At 43.8% G+C, this 25,119-nt stretch overlaps 2 protein-coding genes across 12 annotated transcripts; both read right to left on the minus strand.

Moving 5' to 3' along the window:
- Positions 1 to 11: 11 nt before the first annotated feature.
- LOC118103688 (X-linked retinitis pigmentosa GTPase regulator) lies at positions 12 to 12,020 on the minus strand. 5 transcript variants are annotated; one of them, XM_047339192.1, is made up of 17 exons: positions 11,902 to 11,997; positions 10,913 to 11,038; positions 10,619 to 10,711; positions 9,998 to 10,060; positions 9,737 to 9,895; positions 9,378 to 9,527; positions 8,871 to 9,029; positions 8,578 to 8,733; positions 8,352 to 8,476; positions 8,026 to 8,217; positions 7,599 to 7,779; positions 7,355 to 7,449; positions 7,200 to 7,259; positions 2,283 to 2,489; positions 2,146 to 2,194; positions 1,838 to 1,953; positions 12 to 1,339 (listed from the first exon to the last, which is right to left on the minus strand). In XM_047339192.1, exons 1-17 carry the CDS (start codon positions 11,930 to 11,932, stop codon positions 1,133 to 1,135), a joined length of 2,169 nt encoding a protein of 722 aa, XP_047195148.1. In that variant the 5' UTR covers positions 11,933 to 11,997; the 3' UTR covers positions 12 to 1,132. The 5 variants fall into 5 exon arrangements, 4 of the variants coding, with proteins under 4 accessions (XP_047195148.1, XP_047195147.1, XP_035006739.2 ...); XM_047339191.1 differs by having other exon boundaries at positions 1,838 to 1,956; XR_007032471.1 differs by lacking the exons at positions 12 to 1,339; positions 1,838 to 1,953; positions 2,146 to 2,194 and adding an exon at positions 2,868 to 6,642 and having other exon boundaries at positions 2,396 to 2,489.
- A 699-nt stretch (positions 12,021 to 12,719) lies between these two features.
- On the minus strand, positions 12,720 to 23,862 carry LOC118103172 (tubulin alpha-1A chain). Of its 7 annotated transcripts, none has more exons than XM_035149800.2 (5): positions 20,126 to 20,259; positions 19,229 to 19,451; positions 18,931 to 19,079; positions 17,920 to 18,846; positions 12,720 to 12,859 (listed from the first exon to the last, which is right to left on the minus strand). In XM_035149800.2, exons 1-5 carry the CDS (start codon positions 20,126 to 20,128, stop codon positions 12,812 to 12,814), a joined length of 1,350 nt encoding a protein of 449 aa, XP_035005691.1. In that variant the 5' UTR covers positions 20,129 to 20,259; the 3' UTR covers positions 12,720 to 12,811. The 7 variants fall into 7 exon arrangements, with proteins under 7 accessions (XP_035005691.1, XP_035005690.1, XP_035005688.1 ...); XM_035149797.2 differs by lacking the exons at positions 12,720 to 12,859; positions 17,920 to 18,846; positions 18,931 to 19,079; positions 19,229 to 19,451; positions 20,126 to 20,259 and adding exons at positions 16,463 to 17,919; positions 22,068 to 22,994; positions 23,079 to 23,227; positions 23,318 to 23,540; positions 23,642 to 23,823; XM_035149799.2 differs by lacking the exons at positions 17,920 to 18,846; positions 18,931 to 19,079; positions 19,229 to 19,451; positions 20,126 to 20,259 and adding exons at positions 13,866 to 14,014; positions 14,185 to 14,407; positions 15,956 to 16,087 and having other exon boundaries at positions 12,720 to 13,786.
- Between the last annotated feature and the right edge of the window lie 1,257 nt (positions 23,863 to 25,119).

A 25,119-nucleotide genomic window follows, 5' to 3' on the forward strand; every position in this document is an offset into this window, starting at 1 on the left:
CTGGTATCACAAAAATCGTAAATGAGACCATCACATCAGAATATAAAACTCTGCATCACGTCAAAAAGTGCAAATGTGCTCGAGGACCATTTCGCAATAAATAACAATATTTACATCCTCACAGTTTAAAACTCTCACACACACACACACGCAGGCACACACTTTGAGGTTCAGCTGCTGGGAAGGAAACATACCACACAAGAACAAATGAAAAGTTAAGATCCTCCCAGCAGCAGCGTGGCGGTACTGGTCGTACTGGTGGAGGAGGCTCAGCTGTAGGCCACTTGTGAACAGACAGTGGTTAGAAGTTTAGTGGTTTTAAAGCTGCTCTCGGAGAGATGGCGTGCTGGTGGCTCCAGATACAGGCAAAAAGGAAATCTAAAACTGACAGTCCATTCTTTTGGTTTTTGTATATAAGACGGTTCAGATTTGACTTTTAAAGGAATGCTTCACATGTATCAGTATGAAAACAGTCACTTGGATTCAAAGCAGTTACAATGGCTACAATGGAAAAAAAACTTTTATAGAGCTTAAACTATTGGATATTTAATAGATTAACCAATCGACAGAATATTAATAAGCAAATAGTTTTGGTAACTAAACCGTTTGATGGAAATTCAAATAAAAACTCACAGGTTACAGAGTATTTGCTGGATTTATGATTCATAGATCAGGAAATAATCTGCTGAGTCAATCATGTCCATCAATAGTCGCAGCCCTGAGGTTTGCATCATTATTTGTTTTTGCTGTGTCAGTGGTAGTCCACTGTTACTTCTGTGAATCCAACGCCTCACCGTGGTGACACGGGGTAATGACACCCTGGAGAACACAAGTGAGAGATTAAAACTACCGCAGGATTTAAAAAAAATAAGATTTTATGGGGGGGGGGGCAAATTTTGCTCTTCAATCTCAAACTTCCTGATAAGCAGAGAAACTGACAGCAGCTTTTTTTTACTTATGTGAATCTGTGGTGTGGCTTCACTTCACTGCATGATACTGTGCACCACTCACTGTGTCTCGGGACTCCATCGTCTCTGAGGGCTTGAAAAACACAGTTCGCTGCTGCTAACGAAGCTTTCGCACTTTGGTCTGACAAGATAATCGAGGCCGCCTGAGAGTTTGGGTCCAGGGATCACAGTACTGTGCAGGCACCGGAGCGGGGCCCTCTGGCTCCAGAGGACGTCGACTTCTGCTGTGCTCCACTTCTGTTTATTCCTGGGTTGCCGCTCCCGGCGGTGTCAGGGGACGGAGGCTCTGCAGTGTCCCCGCGGACTGTGCCCTCTGCTGGGGTGTGGTCCTGCTTGGATCTGGAGAAGGACAGGCGCCTGAAGATGGAGAGCTGAGAGGAGGAGGAGAGAGGAAGTTAATCTGCAAAAACGACTCGTATGTGTTTCGACCTACCTCGGCTTTAACACATTCCTTTCGTTCTCTTGTTCAGTTCGAAATTGATCCCCTTTTGTGCAAAAAATGTTGAAATAATAACCTTACTGCAAAAGTGAGCAGTTTCCTCGCCTTTAATTCCTTACATGTGCATGAAAAGGTTACGTGCAGAAGCCGATTAGAATTTTTTAGACACCCAAAAATCATCCTACACCTGCTCTCTACTTATTCACCTGTCTAGGATCATGTTTGTAACCTTCTCTGCCTTTATACAGTACGTATGGATTATGCTGCTGTTTTTAGTATTTATAATAATCTCCTGCCATTTAAGATACCCTTCAAAGTAATAAGTATCGCTCCTATAAGGAAATCGTTATTTACAATGTAATGCAACATTTCCAGTGATGTATGTGTTATGTGAGCTGACAAGTAACACAGACCGACTTCTTGTTTCTACCTTTTTGTTGGAGCCCGATTGGCTCTTTGAGTTGCCGTCTGCCGTCCCATTGGCTGGCTTGGTGCTGTCGCCTGACTTCTCTTCACCAGTGGTTTCAGGCTCCTCAGTGATTTGCGCTGCTGATGAGAGGAGAGTTGACATAGTCTGTTTTTACAACCATCTGCATTTCCAGAGGTCAAACTTAACTCTAACTATTAACACTTATTTCCTAACCCCAACCAGTTATCTCAAAGAGATTTACGTACACATATCCTAAAACCACGGAACAGAAGATGCTATTCAAAGGAGGAAAACTATAATAAAGTCACCTTTCTGCTCTTCATCAGGCACAGATTCTTCTTTGAGCTTGTCCGATTTCTGTAAAGATCAGACACGTTACATGTTAGCACCGACAATAATCACGAATCAGTATCATGCATTTTATTTAATAATTCTGTGAACCTACGGGACTCTGAGTCTCCTCGGCTGATTTCTCCGTCAGATCCTCCAAACTTTGCGACGACGGCTCTTCTGTCTCGGCCGACGTATCGTTCTCCTCTTCCTCTTCTACCTCCTCTACCTCGTCATCTTGAACATTTCCACCGTCCCCCTCTTTTTCCTCGTCTTCCTCCTCCTCGCCTTTGCTTCGCGTTTTGAATGGATTCGTCAAATCCTACCAAGAGTAAGAGAATTGCAGACATGAGGACGGGAATCAAAGCTCACTGCAATAAAATGTCTTTAATGTCTAGTGTTGTGGCATTTTATCTATAATATCTACCTGATGCTATAATTTCCCAGATCTACAAGTGGAGACAGATGCTGGGCAGCTCTATCTACATTGTATATTCAAGGGTGGAGGAGCGGGGTAGAAAATCTTGATCTACATGTTTTTTTTGCAGTAAATTAAAACCCTAACCCTGAATAAAGAAAATATGATGACAAGCAGCTCTGAGCTAATCCGGACTACAGCAGGGGATGATGGGAAGGGATTACAGTTGGGATTATAAACACAGAGACAATGATGTGAGAGGTAGAAGAAAACAAGCCCCACCTCCTCCTGAAACGAGCCAATCAAACACACACACACACACACAACAAACCAGGTTAACGGAGAGAAAAAGCATCAAACGACAAATGAGTGCATTGATTTTTCAGATCAATTATTTCTTGGCATCAGTTAGATGATCTGATTTAAGCTTCTCTGTAATGAGGATTTGCTGCTTTTCTGTTTTATGTCGTAAACGGAACATTTCTGGAATCTGATCGTTTCAGTTGTACTTTTTAGTTTTGCGAAATGTTGAGACCAGAGGAACTTGAGATAAGAGCAAAAATAACCAAATACAATATCATGATATCAGAAAAAGATTGAAGCCTGATTATTTTAATTAAAACTAAACTATTTTTGGAATCTCAATTTCTTTCCTCAACGCTGTGAAGATGTTTCTGACTTTGGGGTGAATCTTCAATCAGTGGAAATAAAACCTCTGGAATCTGAGTTTGCGTTTCAGTCATGTGTTCTTACAACCTCTCACCTAATTTTCAACCCTTTCCATCTCCATTTGATTTTGGAAATTAATAAAAAACAAAACACAAAAACAACTTAAACCAAATGAAACAGACATTTATTACAAAAGACAGAAATGAATGAAAAAAGAGATAAATTAAGAAGAGGGATTGTTCCGCGTAAATGTGTAAATCTTTTTCTTTGCCAAAGATTAAGGCACCGTGTGTGAAGACTCACTGTTTCAGAGACTGAATCAAATATAACAGACAAAAACAAAATGCTTCCAAAGACAAGTAAACAAAGCATTTACAAGCAAATACCCAAGACACATTTTATCACTTTCAAAGACAAAGATAGAAAAGCATTTTTTAGAAATGAATGAGATGATGCAATAGAAAGGAATATTAGCAGAAAGGCACAGTGTGTGAGAAGTGACAGCAGCAGCAGAAAGCCCAGGGATGTGGCGACGCTCTTGTTGGACTCAAACTCCAACGCCTCATGCACCAGCTCTAGAACCGATTCATGCATCTAATCCAATTTGCTTTCGTTTCTCTATTTCATTCAAGATTTTTGGAGAATTTAATGTGTTCTCGGCCCCTAATGACCCCAATGTTCATGTCAGTTTCACTTCCCTCGGCACCAAGGAACCATTTCAGGACTTGAGCTGAAATTACTAGACAATAAAACTTTTAGGCAATGGATAGAAAGCTTGTTGGCAAAAATGTTAATGATTAAAAAAATGTTTGAGTAACTTTTAAAGCAAAAAAAATAAACCCCTGGTACCTGCTTCTCAAATGTGAAGATTTCTAATATCCAAATTTCTTGGAATAATGGAATAACTCATTTGGGGCATTTTATAGATTAAACATCAACCAATGTATCAATCATTTAAGAAAATACTTGTCAGGTATAGAAATAATCATTGGTTGCAGCCTTGTAGTACTTTTATGGATTAATACTGACTTCATCAAGGTTTTCTGTGTTTTCTGAAATACTTGAAATACTACTCATGCAATTTGATAAAACACAACTTTACAACACTTATATTACACTAAGTGATAAATAATAATAACTCAGGAATTAAAACTACAGATTGTCTCGACTGGACCAGGTCTTAAGATGGAGGATGGATCATATTTCATATTGTATATTTCTAATGAACATTAATTTAAAAACATAATTGACAGGCTGATTAATAATAAAATAATGATGAGTTTATGGCTCCGTGTTATTTCAGGTTGAGGTACTGAGGTAAGACATCGCCCCAAAACTCCTCCTCCTCCCCCGCTGCATTACCTTTGCCCCCTGACCTGGGTTTACTTGTAGATTTTGCACTTTTGACTTTTTTGACCTCCTCCTCCTCCTCCTCCTCCTCCTCCTCATCTTCACTATCACCCTCTTCCTCTCCCTCATCCTCTTTTTCTTCCCCCTCCTCCTCTTCACTCTCTTTTTCCTCTTCCTCCTCTTCACTCTCTTTTTCCTCTTCTTCCTCCTCCTCTTCACTCTCTTTTTCCTCTTCCCCTTCTTCCTCCTCTTCTTCACTCTCTTTTTCCTCTTCTTCCTTCTCCTCTTCACTCTCTTTTTCCTCTTCCCCTTCTTCCTCCTCCTCCTCCTCTTCCACACTCTCTTTTGCCTCCTCCTCCATCTCTTCCTCAGCACTCTCCTCCTCCTCCTCTTCCTCTTCCTCCTCCTGCTCCTCACTTTCACCATCCTCCTCTTCCTCATTCTCTTCGTCACTTTCTGCCTCATTTTTGCTCTCTTCTTCCTCACTACTCTCCTCCTCTTCCTCCTCGGCACTACTCTCCTTTTCCCCCTCGTCCTCCTCCTCGTCCCCCTCATCCTCACTCTCTCCCTCACTCGCATTCTCAACCTCACTCTCTTCTCTGTCTTCCGATGACTTTAAAGATTCACTTTCATCCTCCTCTTCTTCTTCTTCACCCTCGCTTTCTAAATCCCCCTCTTCTTCTGCTTCACCTTCCTCCTCGTTTTCACTCTCTCCTCCCTTGCTTTCTGTGTCCTGACTTGATGCTTCCTCGTGTTCCTCCTCATCCTCTACATCACCTCCTTTGCTCTCTTTCTCTAAAGTCTCATCTTCACTTTCACTCCTTCCTGCATCTTCCTCCTCCTCTTCCTCCTCCTCCTCTTCCTCAGCAGCACTCTCGTCTTCTGCCTCATCCCTGCTTGTTTCCGATTCATCTTCGGGTTGAAGAGTGTCACTGTCTTCTTCATCTTCTTCCTCTGCTGTGACTTTCTCGACACTCTGGCTCTCCTCCTCCTCTTCTTCTTCACTTATGTCTGCACTCGTTCTCTGCCCCTTCTCATCTTCATCCTCCTCCTCCTCCTCCTGTTTGACTGTTGCAGAGTTTGTCTGCTCGTCGCTCTCCTCCTTACTTTCATCCTGACTCGTCCCCTTCTCGTCCTGACTCGTCCTCACCTCAGGACTCTCAGACACAGGTATAATGTTGATGCTGACCACGGATTTGTGGCTCAAATCGGCAGATTCATCGCTTCTTGATTTCCTCGCGCTGTCTTTCAGGACGCCTTGGCTGCTCTCAGATGACGACAGCGAGCTAAAGTGGCTCCTGGACACCACCTCATGTGCTAAAACTGTTCCGGCTGCGAGTGAGGCGGTGGCAGCGAGCAGACCGAGATCTAGCGACTCTGACTGAGCCTCTTTTTTGTTTTTCTCATTCTTCGATTTTTTGGACAAATCGGGGACCTCTTTAGCTTTGGGGCGTCTTTTCATCCCGGAAACCAGTTGAACGCTTTTCGGACTTTCCTCTTCCATGGCGTCACTCAGGTGAAATCCAGACGAGTCCTTACGTCTGCGTTTACTTGGCAAACCAACTCCTGCTTGATGACTCTGCACGATTATCGGTTTGCTTTTTAAAGGTTTCGGCTGCGCTTGCTTACCTTTGGCCACAGAGCCAACACCTGAAGCTATCTCTTTTGTTTCAGGACTTTGCTTCGACCCTGGGACCTGCTTCCTGCCAACCTCTATCATCTTGCTTTTACTCTGCTCCGACCTGGGTCCCTGCTTAGATGCTGCCTTCCTGATGTCCCCTACATTCAGAGGTTTGTTTTTACTGGGTCTCCTCTCCAGCTCCCCCATCACATTCTCTTTATTCGGGTTTGCTGTCTTCTGTCTCTGTGAAGCACTGCGGCTCCTCAAGAGCTCGGCGGGCAATGCCTGGCAAGGAGAGACAGTCTCGCTCCTACGAGATGGGGGAGTCGAAGAGAAACTGCTCTGCTTCGAGAGGTTTCTCTTCTTCGTTTGGTTCTCTTTCTGTCCTGCAGTGGTCTTACCATGCTTACCCTTCCTCTATCCCCCAGCACGAGAAAGCAAAAAGAGGATGGAAAAAGAGGCATGCATTAGAGAGAGAGAGAGAAAGAGACATGCAGATAAATCAAGAGACAGGAAAATCAGATATTTATGAGCAAGAAAAAAACAGAAGAAGAGAGAAGTTGATATACTGATATAGGTGGAGGATTTGATATGCTGAACAAGAACAGGGAAGAACAGAAATTATTAGGGAAGTTTCTGTTCATTTACAATCAGTGTCTATTTTACTTTGTATGGTTAGATATATTAACGCAAAAATATTTTACAGTTTTTGGAGTATTTTATAAAAACTATTATCATAATTGAAATGTTATAACTTTATATTAATGGCAATATATATAGTTGTCACAAGACTAATTGATGAACTGTGTGCTGTATTAAAGAACAGACACAGACAAACAGAGACATTTTGATATATTTAAATGTCACAACTCTTTCATTACTAAGTGTAAAGGATTGTTTGCCTCTTTCCTGTTTATATTAGGAAACAAATATGACAGATGATAAGTGTATGACAGAAAAAGCTTGCGAGTTACCTTCTGGACTGGGGACAGAGTGAGTGTTTTATCACTGGGGTCCATCTTCATCACATGCGTCTATCAGGAGGAAATTATTGAAAATAATCAAATGAACTATCATTGAGGTCAGAGGTCACATAAAGAACAGCTACGGGGATCAACTCATTTCTCACCATGTTGAGGAAGTCGGTGGTTTCTCCCAGACCTTTAACGCTGTCGGTGTCGGTCAGGCTCTCCACGAGGCTGTCTGTATCGCCCCCTGTCTGCGCTGACATGACAGAAAGAAAGCATGCAATGTTACTCTAAAGGTCCAATTTTACGCCGGATGTTTCCTGATTCTCCCCGAGTGTCAAGAATTGAATTAAAATCTTTATAGTTATGAGATGGAGGATTAGGAGGTGGCGGTGAGGTAGGTACCCTGGTGGTTTGACCCTGTGCTCCCGTGTCGGTGAGCGCCGTTGAGCACCTTTCTGTGGGTCAGCTCGGGCAGTCTGGGCGGGATGGTGTGGCTGGAGACGGGAAGCGGCGGGTGGAGGTAGCCGGGTGTCATGGCGGGCAGAGTGCGGAACATGGTACCAAACTGTTCTGGAGATCTCTCCTACGGGGAAACGTCGGAAGAGCATTTGAGTAAGCAGGAGTCACATGGTAATATACGTGGCAAAGAAGATCAAAATGCTGCTTCAATTAAAAATGTGAAAACTAGAATCCTGTTTGTTGAAAAGCGCTTGACAATAACTAAATTTACACTTTCTTTCAAGAAATGGGAGTCATGTCCAGCATCAGCACTGTTTTAGGCATTATAACTTGTTTTATCTACGGATGAATCCTGCCTCCGTGCCCTCACCCTCTCCCTCCGGCGAACCCGAGCAGAGAGGCTCCTCTGCAGGGTGGAGGAGTCGCCCGTGTCCCCCAGCAGCTCCACGTACGGCCTCTCCAGGTAAACCTCTGTCACGTCGTCCTCCTCCAGAGTCACATCGCTGCAGGTCTGATCCCTCGGCTGAGCCAACACCACCATGTGACAGCCGCCGCACACGGCCTGGACACATGTACAAAAAATATAGGTCACCATTTGTGGGGATTTTCTTTATCCATCACAAAATGTAATACATACCATATGTTTTCTTTCTAACATATAGGCAAATTAATTAAATATAAAGTAAAAACACCTACTGCCTGGACGTTGTACTTGAGGAAGCGTGGACACAGAGTTGGTTTGAACTGGTTGGTAAAGTTCTCTTCTCCGAGGCCCAGTTTGCCATGTCTGCCATCTCCAAATGTGTAGAGCAAACCCCCATCTGCAAATAAACATAACAGCAGCATCAGTTTAGAATTTTGAACAGTGGGATTTAATGAGAAATTCAGAGGCTACATAATAAAAAAAACAGGCAGCATTTACCAGTGACGAGTGCAGTGTGATTCTCCCCGCAGGCCACGTGACGAACCCGTCCCTTCCTGAAGTGTTCGACCAGATGCGGCATCCGGCACTCGAATGTAAACGTCCCATGACCGAGCTGTCCAAACTGGCCGAGGCCGAACGTGTACACGTCGTCCTCTGGAGGAGATGGAAGAAACAATAAAGTGTGAAGTTCCAGTTCATTTGAACCTTAAAGAATGAATGCACCGAAAACAATCTAAATGATCAGTTTGGCCTCAACTGTCTTGAGCTCCATCTCCCGTGTTGGCTGCTACCTGTTAGCGCCACAGTGTGTCCCCCCCCACAGGCCACCTGTGTCACCGGCTCCTTGATGCTCTTCACCACCTGAGGGACTCGGTGTCTGGGCAGCTGGCCGGTGCCCAGGCCCAGTTTGCCGCTGTCACGCTCTCCAAACGTGTAGAGGTCTCCGTCAACTGAGACACGGAGGAAAATACTTTTTACACAACTAGAAACTTTAGGTTTGCACTTTCCTTCAAATTATCACAGCTTTATTTTAAATGTAGACCTAGAAAGTGAACCTTTGAGTTAAGAATGAATGATGAATACGTTTTTTCATTGTAAATCTTTCTAAATAAAATGTGATTCAGATCAATTTCTTAATATTTTTACAAAGAAACAACATCATTTAATTTGTAAGATTTCCTGGAGATGTTTTGTGTTTCCTTCCGACATATTATCGGTTAATCTTACACCCACTTGTCCCTTTTCCTATAATTTTCCTTTGCTGAAGCGTGATGACCCTTGACCCTGTCTCTGCTCACCCGTCACTAAGGCAGAGTGGTAGTATCCGCAGGACACCCAGCTGATTGGTTGTCCCACGCTGACTTCCTGCGGCGAGGTGGCGTGACTCTCCTTCCCCAAACCGATCTGACCCTCAGCGTTGTCACCCCACATGAAGAGTTTACCACTTTCTGTGAGGAGCAGGAGGGTCATTTAGTTGTCAGTCTTTACTAATATGTGATATTTATTGAGCAGTAAGGACATATGGACTATGATGGACACATGTACTGACACTTAGTCCCACGGCTGTGAATGCAGAGTGGTAACATTTCTAACAACATTCCACAAAAAAAACAAATTACATTTTACATGAGCTGAAGTGTCAGTGGTTGAGTCTCACCTGTGAGAGCAGCCGAGGTGTTTGAACCCGCAGCGAGCATTTTGATTGGTCCGTGTGAATCGAGGAAATGGACCCGCTGAAACGCCGTCCTCTCCTCGCAGTCGCCGAGCCCCAGCTGACCCTCGCTGTTCCCACCTGAGGTGTAGACTTTTCCCTGAGCTGCAGGGGAAAAACAAAATAATTTATAAAATAAAAAACGAGACAGGAAGGATTTTAAAATTGTTTTTAACTGAATCTTTAACTGAACCAAAAGACACTGACCGGTGCAGATGAGGGTGTGGTTTCTTCCACAGGCCACATGCTGAACTTTCTCAGACTTCAGAGCTGAAATTATTTGAATGATATTTTGATAAACAGTTCTACCTTTATCTTTTTGTTTTGTGCTTGACAGGCTTTTACCAGTAGAGCACAGAAATCTCTCAATCTCCCTCTGTCTCTAGATTAGAGCAGATTACAGACCCCCCTGGATTGGTGTTACACTTTAGTTCCCCTTCAGCAGGACTCTCACAGTTAAAAAAAGACTGGATGTAAAATGAGTCTCTATTCGTCACTACGTGCTCTATCAACACGTTTTATTCTAGTTATATCTGAGCAAATAAGAATAAATGATCTTCATATATCATACCAGCAGGCTAAGATGTAAGAATTTCGACCAGCCACCTACTAAATATATTATTATATAGACATACACCATTATGCAGACATTATTTTCTGTCAGATGGCTTTTTATTTACAATCAAAAGGTCTAGAGGCGCCTCCTCCTCTGAGTGACTCCCTCCTCACTGCTCTTTGAGGAGGTTGAAAGCAGCTGTCAGTGGCAACACACTACACACACTCCGTTGAAGTTATAAATAAGGAACGGAGAGCGATTCAAAGACCGACCTTTGACACACGTCGGCTTGTTCACAGTCAGTTTGGATCCCAGACCGAGCTGGCCCCAGTTGTTGCTGCCGAACATGAAGAGTTTCCCATTTTCTGCGGAGACGATAAACACGGGACAAATCTGAAACAGCTCGGCCCACGAATAAAATCTTTGAATTTGTTTTATGGTAAGCACTAGAAAATGTCCTACTCAAGTAAAAGTCAAGTAATAACTAGTGTTAGGTTAAATTCAAATATTGCAAACGTTTGAAACCCTTTTCCGACACAGTTTGAAACCTTTAAAGCGTCTCTTACCCGTTATTAAGGCGGTGTGTTCATCCCCACAAGCGATTTTGAGTGGGACGTCATTTTTAAGCCAGAATTTACTGGGGACGTTGTCGGCGAATTTACTCTTCCCAAAAGTAAAAACTGCTCCCGACTCTGTGAGAAGAGAAAACAGGTGAAGAAGAAAAAGGCTCCAAATATTGATCAATGCATCACATATCCATAAAAACATCAGAAAACAGTGAGAACTGCCCAAGTTGGCAGAATAAAGTATCTTATTTTATCTGATCAACAGTGGAATACCTCAAAAATAAACAGTAAATAATTCAAGTTTGAGCATTTTTGCTTGAAAATGACTTTAAACAATTAGAATAGTTGCTGATGAACAACAGACTGATGGATTAGGCTCCTGACTGTACCAACCAGTTAATAAATGATGAATGGATGATTGTGAACGAACTCAGTGGATAAAGAAGCAGGAGTTATTGATATACTGTATATGTGTGTGGGATGTTCATCAGAAAGCTCTGCAGGAAGCGTTATGTATAACTTGTGTGTACTTCAGCAAGTAAACGTATGATTATGTCGTGTTATATGACAGAATACACCCAAACCCAACATTACCTTTAGATATAGGTAAGTAGAAGTGTGGTGATACTGTAACATGGGGTTTTAAAAGGCATCGGGAAACGTATTGGTGTTGAGCACGTTGCGAAATGAACGTTTTCCCCTTAACGTTTCCTTTAACTGTGGAGGAGCAGGTAACGGGAAATAGAAATAGCAACAACAGCAACATACTCAACACACTAAAGAAACTGGGTGATAAATAACCGAGAGACTGAAGCGGGGCGAAGTGAGTAGTTTACGGTCGGTTAGCCAGTTAGCTACAGCAGAAGCTAACCACTGCATGTCTTTGATTAGCCGAGTGGTGATGCTAAGTGAGGGTTTTTTTTGTATTTTAAACGTTTCGCAACGAGCCGGAGCGAGTGTCCGATAAAGAGAAGAGGATTGTTCCTGACCTGGTATCTCGTCCTCAGCCTCCCCCGCCATCTCTGCTGGACTTTAATCCGCTTTGCTCCGTGTCCCGGGCGCGTTGGTGCCCCTCTTGTTTTCGACTCCCGACAACCCGGAAATACACAAAACGTCTCCTAGGTTACGACGCAGGCAACGTGACCCTTGAAGGGACATTGCGTATTTTTAATCTCGCTCTTGTTACTTTATTCATGGCTGAAAACTGATGGTCGTTTGTTCATTGTGCTAATTTTTCATTAGATTGTTATTTAATGGTTTTCAATCTCTGATTACACCTAGAAAAAGAAAAGCCTCGGGTTTACTACATGTTACTTAATGCTACTCAGCAAGACACTTTGATTTATAATTGATATTTTAGGAGTATTATATTTTAATACTTTATTTTCTCAAATATTTGAGCATGCTAGAAGGCAGGCAGTGACAAGAATTTCATAGCCAGCGACTGGAATTGTGCACAATCGTCTTGAATCCTATTCATGCACCTTATTAAAGCTTTAATACTTTCTCAAAATTAGTAAAGAGACATATCCTTTTATTTCGGACCAAAATTACAATAAGGGTTATTATCACCAAGTTTTATTGACACCCCAATATTAACTACAACATTGGTGATAGTGGCATGATTCAAATGTTAAGATAATGTTAACAGTTCAGGCTTTTTAAATTAAAGCTGCATTTACAAATTGTGTGTTTAGAAATACCAACCTTCCCCAATATGAGAACACAAGAATTATTGGTCTAAATCCAACATCACTAATGCTTATTATAAACCTGTACACAAATCAAGTGAACACAGGACATAGAATGACTGTAACATTTAAAGTTTTATTAATGATCAGAGTGATCAGAACAAATGACAGAACAAATGGTCAAACACAACACCGATGTCATCGTCATTTAATACTCCTCTCCTTCATCCTCCTCGCCAACACTGTCGGCTCCGACCTCTTCGTAATCCTTCTCCAGGGCGGCCATGTCCTCTCTGGCCTCAGAGAACTCTCCCTCCTCCATGCCCTCTCCAACATACCAGTGGACGAAGGCCCTCTTGGCATACATGAGGTCGAACTTGTGGTCCAGGCGAGCCCAGGCCTCTGCGATGGCGGTGGTGTTGCTCAGCATGCACACGGCCCTCTGCACCTTGGCCAGGTCTCCACCAGGAACCACTGTGGGGGGCTGGTAGTTGATGCCCACCTTGAAGCCTGTGGGACACCAGTCCACAAACTGGATGGTACGCTTGGTCTTGATGGTGGCGATGGCAGAGTTGACATCTTTGGGCACCACGTCTCCACGGTACAGGAGGCAGCAGGCCATGTACTTGCCGTGACGAGGGTCGCATTTCACCATCTGGTTGGCTGGCTCGAAGCAGGCGTTTGTGATGTCAGCCACAGAGAGCTGCTCATGATAGGCCTTCTCTGCAGAGATAACTGGGGCGTAGGTGGCCAGAGGGAAGTGGATACGAGGGTAGGGCACCAAGTTGGTCTGGAACTCTGTCAGGTCGACGTTCAGGGCACCATCGAAGCGCAGGGAGGCAGTGATGGATGAGACGATTTGTCCAATCAGCCTGTTCAGGTTGGTGTAGGAGGGGCGCTCAATGTCAAGGTTCCTGCGGCAGATGTCATAGATGGCCTCATTGTCTACCATGAAGGCGCAGTCAGAGTGCTCCAGGGTGGTGTGGGTGGTCAGGATGGAGTTGTAGGGTTCCACAACGGCTGTGGACACCTGAGGAGCTGGGTAAACCGCAAACTCCAGCTTGGACTTTTTGCCGTAGTCGACAGAGAGACGCTCCATCAGCAGAGAAGTGAAGCCTGAACCGGTTCCTCCTCCAAAGGAGTGGAATATGAGGAAACCCTGGAGCCCTGTGCACTGGTCAGCCTGCAGGGAAACATGGTTGTTAAAACTAGCTATCTCTGAATTGAAAACTCTGCACGTTTAACATTGGGGATTAGCTCACCAGCTTACGGGTCCTGTCCAGAACCAAGTCGATGATCTCCTTTCCAACAGTGTAGTGACCACGAGCGTAGTTATTGGCTGCATCCTCCTTTCCAGTTATCAGCTGCTCGGGGTGGAAGAGCTGGCGGTAGGTACCAGTTCGCACTTCATCTAAGTAGCAACAAGAACAAAAAAATACTTCAGTCTTGCTCAATTGTTTGTAGGTGTAATCGAGCTGCGCGTGTTTAAACAAATTACTTGACAGGAAAATAATTCAATGAGCTCCTGAATTACTTTCATTAAAGCTCTAGTAAAAATTACTCCTTTGTTTAGTTGCTTACCGATGACAGTTGGCTCCAGGTCAACAAAAACTGCTCTGGGAACATGTTTGCCAGCTCCAGTTTCACTAAAGAAAGTGTTGAAGGAGTCATCGCCTCCGCCCATGTTTTTGCCGCTAGGCATCTGACCATCAGGCTGGATGCCATGCTCAAGGCAGTAAAGCTCCCAGCAAGCATTTCCCATCTGGGTTCCGGCTTGGCCGACATGGATAGAGATACATTCACGCTGTAGAGACAAAGGGGGAAACAAAGGTCATTCACCAGCTCAAATCCTGTTAAATAACTGCTGATATGCACATGAACCTGCAGCATGACCCACTTAACAGTCAGGCTGCAGTTAAAATGATTGACATCTTCCCCTGTGGTGCACTGACTGATCCAGATCAATCAACAGCTGCACCGATTTTACTTCTTTGTTGCAGAAGAAGCGACGCCCTTTTCATCCAGGAACATTAATACGAATTCAGCAGGTTTTTATAAAGGTCAGAGAAGAAAGAAATAGAAAATGGCAATAGAAAAATTTAATTTAAAAAAAATTTAATTTTATAAAAAATGTTACATACATTATAGTCAACTGTTAAGTAAGTAAGTGGCACAGTATGAGTACAAGTAAAAATCTGTTTTGTGCATAAGAAAAACTTATATACATAACAAACGTGCAAGGAATTTTTTGTACTTATATCTGATATGAAATAAGACTCTTGATTAGATTTTTTTCCCATATGGCCCATCCCTACCACATGTTCCCCTTCGTGATTGGAAGGGGAGGGCGAGGTATGGGGGTATTCAGCTGCATCACGCATCTTCACCAGTAGGTGTCCCCAAAACCGACACGCCCAATGTTTAATTAATCCGATAAAGCAAAAGCAAAATCGTTTTAAAATCCACTGGCTCTCATTTTGTACCATCAGGACATTTTAAACGCCAGCCAGCACTCAAGCACTGATGGGTATTGAAGAGCCTTATTGATTTGATGTAACTGCGATGGAAAATGTTTTAATATCGAGATGTCCTTCGCTATTAAAAGGTCATTCTTTTTTGGAAAAGCCGAGCCTCAGGTAACGGTTTCTTGCAGACCTGATGAATAACGCATGCTGAGTGACATGGCAGGTTGTTGGAGACCTGTGGCGAGATCGGCTTTCCCATCCCCCCCACACCCTCCCTCCCTGCACAGCAGATTATCCCAAAAAAAGAAAAAGAAAAGGAGGAAAGAATTGGGGAAAAAAAGGAAAGGAGGAAGAATGTAAAAAAATAAAACTGGGGGTCATCCCGCCCTGAAATGGAGACAAAGCCCAACCTAAAGTGCGACATTCGCGGACAGGGCGTTATCCGATGGCGGCCTCGCTGGACAAATGCGCATCAACTCCCACTCCCCAACAATGAGCCGCACGGGCGCAGCATCTTCTCCGTTGTTTTCAGGCCATCCTCCAAAAAAAAAAAAACACGTCGGGCGCGTCGAGAATGTTACCGTTATTTAACCAGCATCATTGCGGGTTTAGTTAATCCGACACTGCGTCAGTTGTCTGGCCTGGTCCGACGTGACACCATTTTGTCCGCCGCACAATAGGCGCCGTTACCAATTCAACGTCTTTCCTTTCTGCACCGCATAACCTTTTACACCGTGTAAAACGCACGTAGACATTTACGCATTTCGTTGTGCGAACGCCTGTCGTCGACATCGCATCTTTCTCTACAGCACCGTCCTTGTCAGGACGACGCTAAGCGGCCGCGTTGAGCCTTTTCCCCCCGAAGTGTTTCAACAATGAAAACTCACCATTTTGACTCAGTGTGTGGCTCCTTCTCTCCGACGTGAGGATCAGGTTGTGAAGGATGGCTGCACTGAAGGGCGGTGCTCGGGCTCCTGCTATTTATGCTCTCCCAGAGGGCGGAGCCAGAGTGGCGGTCAGAGTTTTTTTCCTCGGGCGGGAGCGAGGCGGATGTGACGTCGGTTCCAGTGTTGCGTTCAGGTGCAGCACCGCGCAGAATGCAAAGCGATGACATGCAACAAATTCAGAGCAATTATTTACGAGGGAAATGTGTTTATTCACAGCGATATCATTTATTCCCAGCTCTGTGCACAGCTCCTCTATTGCATTGTGTTGCCGCATGGCACCATCAATAAAGAAGGAATACAGGTTCCACAGTCTCAAGGTTTTTGTTCCAGAAAATACACAAGTTCTCATTCCGATTTAATCTGTTATGCAAGAAATTCTGGGTTGGATAAATGTCGTTCAAAATGTTAAATGTTACTCCTGAAAGAACAAAGACATATCGCAGCACGTGACCAGAAGACTCTTTTTATTTTCTTGCAAAATTTGTTTTAGACAATAAACCTAAAAAGGCCACATACAGTGTTGAAACAGAAGAATAGGATTGTCACATATAGGATACACCTTAAGAAAATGAGTGATAAATTAATTAATTGAAACAACAAAGGAAGAATAGAAAGAGGACTCTTGAGTTGGATATCAAATTCATATAAATACTTTAAAGGGTGTTGCAAACATTACTTGTTTTGAGAGGGAAACTGTCCACACGTACGGTTCCATTTCTTTCAATAATTCACAGAATTGGGGGGTTTTGTTGGTGAACTTACATTTGTGGATGTGGAATAATGTCAAATTAATGATTAAAAAAAGCAATCCTGTTGTTGTTACTGTAATCATTGGTAACCAAATACAAGATCGGTAAGTTATGAGATTATGAATATCCTTCCATTGTTTATGCTTTAACTTGCAAGCCTAAAACCGATGGGAGCAGGTTTCAGGTTACAGTTCACAAAAAGATCAGTTTACATCTGTGTCACTCGTAATCTTGTATAAGAAATACTCTAATGATGAATCAGCATAAATGACACTTCTTTAACCTTATGTGTGAGGAGGTACCTTTGTGGCTAGGACCGAACCTTCTTCTAGTCAATATCATAATCAAAGTTGCACCAATTTAAAACATTTTGTGACTGTACTCATTATCTAGATTGTATATTATTCAATTCGCAATCCTAGTTTTTGAAAAAGAAATTCCAATATCCAACCCAAATTACATGTTGGGTCACATTTGTGTTCATTTCTAATAAATAAGACCATTCAGTTTTAACAATATTCTTTTTATATGTTCCATATATATATGTATATATACATTCAGAAGGGGAGATGCATTGTGAGGAGCAGTGGGGCATGTTCCTCTGCTTCACTGAGACAGGAACCTTTTTGTCTACTTTGACATGCTTGGAGTGTAAAATGAAAATTTAATTTCTTTGGAAAATTATAATACGACCTGGCCTCTTATAACTGGCAAATAAAGGACGGAGGAATTCATCAATTAAGATAAATGATTGGTGATGGCTGAAATTATACAAGTAGCATCCTGCAGCACAACCCAAGAATATTCCTACTTTAAAAAAAAGAAAGTTGGCCTCACAAGTTGGTCAAATTAGTTTATTGTTCTTTCTGAAAAACATTTTTGTAAAAAAAAAAAAAAGACATTGAAGATAAACAATAAAGAATAAAGAAAGAAAAGCAGAGATGAAAATCATGCACCGTCACCCACATTTTTACGATTTATCATATGTTCTCACTCTACATCATGTCTAAAACTTGACAGTTGGACAATTCATTGTGCAACAGTTTGTTCGAAACATACTGACACAGAAATGACCCAGTCAATGATGGTTTTATTTCAAATCTAATATTCCTCCCCCTCTTCCTCTCCTTCATCCCCGACGGTGTCAGTTCCAACCTCTTCGTAATCCTTCTCCAGGGCGGCCATGTCTTCTCTGGCCTCAGAGAACTCTCCCTCCTCCATACCCTCTCCAACATACCAGTGGACGAAGGCCCTCTTGGCGTACATGAGGTCGAACTTGTGGTCCAGGCGAGCCCAGGCCTCTGCGATGGCGGTGGTGTTGCTCAGCATGCACACGGCCCTCTGCACCTTGGCCAGGTCTCCACCAGGAACCACTGTGGGGGGCTGGTAGTTGATGCCCACCTTGAAGCCTGTGGGACACCAGTCCACAAACTGGATGGTACGCTTGGTCTTGATGGTGGCGATGGCAGAGTTGACATCTTTGGGCACCACGTCTCCACGGTACAGGAGGCAGCAGGCCATGTACTTGCCGTGACGAGGGTCGCATTTCACCATCTGGTTGGCTGGCTCGAAGCAGGCGTTTGTGATCTCTGATACAGAGAGCTGCTCATGATAGGCCTTCTCTGCAGAGATAACTGGGGCGTAGGTGGCCAGAGGGAAGTGGATACGAGGGTAGGGCACCAAGTTGGTCTGGAACTCTGTCAGGTCCACGTTCAGGGCACCATCGAAGCGCAGGGAGGCGGTGATGGATGAGACGATTTGTCCAATCAGCCTGTTCAGGTTGGTGTAGGTGGGGCGCTCGATGTCCATGTTCCTGCGGCAGATGTCGTAGATGGCCTCATTGTCTACCATGAAGGCGCAGTCAGAGTGCTCCAGGGTGGTGTGGGTGGTCAGGATGGAGTTGTAGGGTTCCACCACGGCTGTGGACACCTGAGGAGCTGGATAGATGGCAAACTCAAGCTTCGATTTCTTGCCGTAGTCGACAGAGAGACGCTCCATCAGCAGAGAAGTGAAGCCTGAGCCGGTTCCTCCTCCAAAGGAGTGGAAGATGAGGAAACCCTGGAGCCCTGTGCACTGGTCAGCCTGCAGGGAAATAAAATAACAGAATTCTTTCCATACTCCACCACACTCTGAACTCAAACACAAAACCTCCGCAGGCAAACTCACCAGTTTACGAATCCTGTCCAGCACCAGGTCAATAATCTCTTTCCCGATGGTGTAGTGACCCCGAGCATAGTTATTGGCTGCGTCCTCTTTTCCAGTGATCAGCTGCTCAGGATGGAAGAGCTGGCGGTAGGTGCCTGTACGGACCTCATCTGTCATTGGAAAAACGATGAGAACACAAATGTTTTCATATCCAATTAATTCTTGAAAGGTGCATCTCATTATTTTTACTATCTTAATTGTTTCCAGAGCCAAGAATCACTAGACTATTTGTTGTTATTCACACTTCCTATATCTTTACCTATGACAGTGGGCTCCAGGTCAACAAAGACAGCTCTGGGAACATGTTTGCCAGCTCCAGTCTCACTGAAGAAGGTGTTGAAGGAGTCGTCTCCTCCTCCGATGGTCTTGTCGCTGGGCATCTGACCGTCCGGCTGGATGCCATGCTCAAGGCAGTACAGCTCCCAGCATGCATTGCCTATCTGGCATCCGGCTTGGCCGACGTGGACAGAGATACATTCACGCTGCAAGAAGAAGAGACCAGTGCAGATGTGAAGAACCAAAATTAGATGGATGGATAGAAGAGAATAATAATTATAAAATCACCACAAATAAATATAGAGTGCATTATGGTAACAGGATGATAAAATATAACCATAAAATACCAATTTGGGAAAAACACATGGGAGATAATTAAGTCGGCAAAATCATTTCCGACAAAAAGTAAATTAGTTAATTTGTTCAACCTCTAGTGGTGAGATGTATTTCCCCATAAGAGAGGAGGTGTTACTTGATCCCTCTGACACCTTGTAACTGAGTCAAACTCGAGTGATCCCATGCACCAATCAGCATGTTCAGTGTGTTCCATATTAAGATACATCAGGCAAATAGGTGAAACATTAAACTTCACTCACAAGGGACATAAACGTACGACAGGATGACATGAGATCATGTTTGCAGCTCTAAAATCAAAGACGTCTTCAACTTGCTTTTTTGCAGAAAACCGAAAAAGCATAAAAATATAACATGCACCGCACAAATAATATTACAAATAGCCTCTTTTGCTATAATGAGCAAACACAAATAAAAAGGCATTGAACAACATATTGATATATAAATCTATATAAATCCACTTCTATCTTTCTGGGCTGTTTTTATCCATAATCACAAAAAAGATAAAAATGAAAGTGGTCCTCACCATGTTTTCAGCTCTGCAAAAAGTCCCTTGTTCACCTGAGAGGAGTGGCTGGGGATGTTGTGTCAGGTGCGAGTGTAAGGTGCTGCTTTATTGCGCAGCATCGCTAGGCAACAGGCCGGCGTGTTGTGGTAACCGGAGGAGCTGGAGACGCGAACACCATCTCCTACAGTGACAGACGAGGAGGACGAGCACACACACACTCAAAAAAAAGAAAAGAACATCTACTGCTACCCTCCCCTGCACGGATCTCAGGAAGAACGGCTGTTGTTAAGCAGATGTGTAACTAACAACAATGACCTGAATGGCTGTGAAATATGACCCGAGACAAGTTAGTTTGACAGGGGTCATACTTGCTCACAGCGTTTGGTAGAAAAGTTTAAAAATAAAAGACTTCTGGAGATCTAATTTGATTAAAACCCGATCCTGTTAATATGACACATTTTCAGCCTCTGTTTCCTGAACTCGCCGAGGAGAGAGAACACACACCTCCCCTGAGTTACTTGGATGGGCTTTTGTTACAGATCAGCGTGGCGTCACCTCTGTGGTTCAGATTCATTCGCACTGCAAAGGTGAACCCTCTATCTGGGCAAACATTAGAGCACACTCCATCCGGCAGGTCCCATTTAAGATCACTGTTTCTTTTCCAGCAACGGGGGAATGTGATACATGTTTCCACAGAAATAGAATGAAGGAGTGTTGCAGTCATATTGGATCGACTTGAATAAAGCTAGAGATTAGCAAAGGATTATTGTTTTCCCCTGACAGTTTTGGAGTGTATTGTTTTTGGTAGACTTAAAACCTTTAAAGAAATCCTGCCAGTAACATTTCCATCAGTTTACCGCTTGAAAACGACTCTTCATTGTCATCTTTGTATCTCAGTGTAACCATGGAGACGTAACAACAAACTTGCCACGAGAGGATTGTTGGAACAGGCTCCGATTAAGTTTCCCCAACAACGCTTTTCTCCGGCCTTCTCTGCTCTTGGGTGTCAGTTGATCTGCTCCGGCGACGCAGGGGTTCACGGAGTGTGTTCGGTGCACAGACGCTTCCATTGCTCGTGTAAACACAGAGCTGGAGGTCGTAACTAATAATCATCACACAATAGGGAGGTGGTGGCTGTTGTGTTCCTGCAAGGCCTCTAAAGCCATTTTCAGACATGACCTTCTACGTGTACCACACCGCTTTTTCACCGGGAGATATTTGTTTTCTTTTTGTTGTATTTTTTAAATTGTTTGCGTCTGTCACACATTTGATTCTCTTAATTAAAATTATAATTATTTCTTTTGTCATCGTTATTATTTTTTCATTTTCATATTTGTATATAAATACATATCTTAACTCCTTTTATTGCTGTATTTTCTATTAATGATTGTTTTGGCATGCATTGGTCTCTAAATCTGAATGTTCTCAGTTGTAATTAATTTCTAACATCCTATGATCAGTCAATCACCAGTAAAGCACTTTGGAACAGCGGTAATGTTTCCACTGTCACCTTACGTAAAAAACCTTGGTCAACACAGCATGAGTGTTTGTTTTGGTAGGAGTGAAAAAAAGACACACACCAAGAAAACAGTGCGACACCACAGCTCTCTTTTAGATTGTTTATACTGTCATGATATAACAAGAAACAAAGACTGCATCAGTTTACATCCTCTTCTCAGACCACCGTCTCTCTCAGCTCCAAACAGCATTGCTAGAAGGAAAATGTTGAAGTATCGTATAAGAAGCTTAAAATTATCGTATTTTGAGGGAAATGATCGTACATGACCAGAGAATGGTTTTATTTGTTTATTTCAAATTAAATATTCCTCCCCCTCTTGCCCGATTGTTTTGATGGCCTCGTTACAGGTTCGGGCGAGGGTCTGTATTCTTGACGTGGGCATCGATGAGTGATCTAATACTCCTCTCCTTCATCCTCGTCGACAACACTGTCGGCTCCAACCTCTTCGTAATCCTTCTCCAGGGCGGCCATGTCTTCTCTGGCCTCAGAGAACTCTCCCTCCTCCATGCCCTCTCCAACATACCAGTGGACGAAGGCCCTCTTGGCGTACATGAGGTCGAACTTGTGGTCCAGGCGAGCCCAGGCCTCTGCGATGGCGGTGGTGTTGCTCAGCATGCACACGGCCCTCTGCACCTTGGCCAGGTCTCCACCAGGAACCACCGTGGGGGGCTGGTAGTTGATGCCCACCTTGAAGCCTGTGGGACACCAGTCCACAAACTGGATGCTACGCTTGGTCTTGATGGTGGCGATGGCCGTGTTCACATCTTTGGGCACCACGTCTCCACGGTACAGGAGGCAGCAGGCCATGTACTTTCCGTGACGAGGGTCGCATTTCACCATCTGATTGGCTGGCTCGAAGCAGGCATTTGTGATCTGTGATACAGAGAGCTGCTCGTGATAGGCCTTCTCTGCAGAGATAACTGGGGCATAGGTGGCCAGAGGGAAGTGGATACGAGGGTAGGGCACCAAGTTGGTCTGGAACTCTGTCAGGTCGACGTTCAGGGCGCCATCGAAGCGCAGGGAGGCGGTGATGGAGGAGACGATTTGTCCAATCAGCCTGTTCAGGTTGGTGTAGGAGGGGCGCTCAATGTCCATGTTCCTGCGGCAGATGTCGTAGATGGCCTCATTGTCTACCATGAAGGCGCAGTCAGAGTGCTCCAGGGTGGTGTGGGTGGTCAGGATGGAGTTGTAGGGTTCCACAACGGCTGTGGACACCTGAGGAGCTGGGTAAACCGCAAACTCCAGCTTGGACTTTTTGCCGTAGTCGATAGAGAGACGCTCCATCAGCAGAGAAGTGAAGCCTGAACCGGTTCCTCCTCCAAAGGAGTGGAAGATGAGGAAACCCTGGAGCCCTGTGCACTGGTCAGCCTGCAGGGAAATAAAATAACAGAATTCTTTCCATACTCCACTACACTCTGAACCCAAACACAAACTCTTTGCAGGCAAACTCACCAGTTTACGAATCCTGTCCAGCACCAGGTCAATAATCTCTTTCCCGATGGTGTAGTGACCCCGAGCATAGTTATTAGCTGCATCCTCTTTTCCAGTGATCAGCTGCTCAGGATGGAAGAGCTGGCGGTAGGTGCCTGTACGGACCTCATCTGTCATTGGAAAACAGAGACGATATAATAAGTAGTTCCTGAATCCAGTTTCATCTACAGTACCAGTTAGAATAGAAAAAAATATCTTACCAATGACAGTGGGCTCCAGGTCAACAAAGACAGCTCTGGGAACATGTTTGCCAGCTCCAGTCTCACTGAAGAAGGTGTTGAAGGAGTCGTCTCCTCCTCCGATGGTCTTGTCGCTGGGCATCTGACCATCCGGCTGGATGCCATGCTCAAGGCAGTACAGCTCCCAGCATGCATTGCCCATCTGGACGCCGGCCTGACCAACATGGACAGAGAGACATTCCCGCTAGCATAGAAAAAAGGTGTTAGAAAAATTGCACGTTGCTGTTTGTATTCATACTTGAGGCAAGAAAGTAATAAACAGGTGCTGAAACTGCAGAAGCTTACCATGATTATAAATTCCTGCTGCTCACGTTGAGGACCTGCGGGGGAAATCTGCTGTGGCTGCGTCTGTTAAGATTGGTCAGGTACTTATAGTTTCTTCGAACTCTATGGTAACAAGCTTTGTTGTGGATAAATAAGTGTTTAGTTGGGTAGGAGAAGCCAATCATTCAGCCGAGGAATGCGATGTGCAAACATGCTCCGCCACACACCACTAGCCCTCCGTCCTGCACCGAGATAATGTATAACCCGGACCCCCGCGTGTGTCAGGCACACAGAGCTCAGCCACGGGCGATAAAGCAAACAATGGATTGTCTTTGTGTTTGTGGACTACACTGAGATATACAAAGTCGTGGCTCTGTGGGGGGGCTGAGATCTCCAAGGAGATCTTCTGGAGTCAGTCAAGGATATTCAGTCAGATTCCCAAATACTTGTACCAGAGACCTTGTTTCTAAATCTGTCTCATAGCTGAACAGAACTGCGATCCTGTGCACAATTTAAAGCTTCAATCCTGGAGTCAGGGTTAAACTGAGCTTTATGGGACGTACACAAATACAGAATGGCTCACAAGCACCTTCAATTATTTCACAGAGAAAAATATTTGACGTAAATGATCGTCTGAGATGAATAATCTAAATAATATGTCCTTTTCTTGTGCTTGAAAATGTAAAGTTATAAATTAAATGTGAAAAAAACAGAACTGTTTAACCAATCCACTTACTTTAATTGTTTTAATTAATTTTCTTCCTATAAAATGTTTCGTCTTTTATTGCACTTTCATGTTGATTGTTGAAACTCTACCTTTCCTGTAATTGGAGATTTCAACATTTCAAGAGTCCTGTTTCCTGAGTCCTGCTGTTTGATCCATTGTTGCTGAGGTAGGAAATGGAGCCACCCCCCACCCTCCACCCTCTCTGTCCCATGTGCATGAGGCCTGGCCCGGGCTGCTCTGTTGTGTTTTCCACATGACTGAGTGTCCTGTTGTTACAGAAACACCGAAGGTCACTGCTGGTGTGAAGCTCAGTGAGGATTTACACAAGAATGAGGCTTTTAGCCGGATGGCTGGTTAACTGATACCAAATTCAGAAACACACAAACAAAGTTCAAAACTGGGTTAAACACTTCCTTTTTCGAAAGCAGTTTGTCTACTTAACGATGAGAGACATGGAGATTGTCATGTTCTGACATCACAAACTGTGCACATCTGAAATCCAAATGTGCACAGTTTGCATTAGAGATCCTATTTGCCATGTTCACAACACCACCTGCTGGTATATAATGGGAAAACAGCAGTGTGTCTCTTAGATAAATGTGTGTTAAACTCTGCTGACATCAGAATCGACTTCAATGTTATTTTAGTGATGGCAATTCTTAAAATCCAATATCTAATCATTGGTAACTAATACATTAGTAAATATACTGCAACCAGAGTATTAACTGGGTTCAGTGCTATAACTGATCTTTTACTTTGAAAAGGTGTGATT

Source organism: Hippoglossus stenolepis, chromosome 24 (assembly GCF_022539355.2).
Source record: "Hippoglossus stenolepis isolate QCI-W04-F060 chromosome 24, HSTE1.2, whole genome shotgun sequence".
Taxonomy (NCBI): Eukaryota; Metazoa; Chordata; class Actinopteri; order Pleuronectiformes; family Pleuronectidae; genus Hippoglossus; species Hippoglossus stenolepis.

Excerpts from the sequence above, each read along its gene's own strand:
- LOC118103688 (XM_035150848.2), bottom strand. The coding sequence starts at position 11,932 with ATGGCGGGGGAGGCTGAGGACGAGATACCAG. Across the intron at positions 9,528-9,736 it reads CACCTCGGCTGCTCTCACAG|AAAGTGGTAAACTCTTCATG; the intron begins GTGAGACTCAAC and ends TGCTCCTCACAG. Across the intron at positions 9,030-9,377 it reads CCACTCTGCCTTAGTGACGG|TTGACGGAGACCTCTACACG; the intron begins GTGAGCAGAGAC and ends TCCGTGTCTCAG.
- LOC118103172 (XM_047339195.1), bottom strand. Across the intron at positions 19,080-19,228 it reads CCTGGAGCCCACTGTCATAG|ATGAGGTCCGTACAGGCACC; the intron begins GTAAAGATATAG and ends TTCCAATGACAG.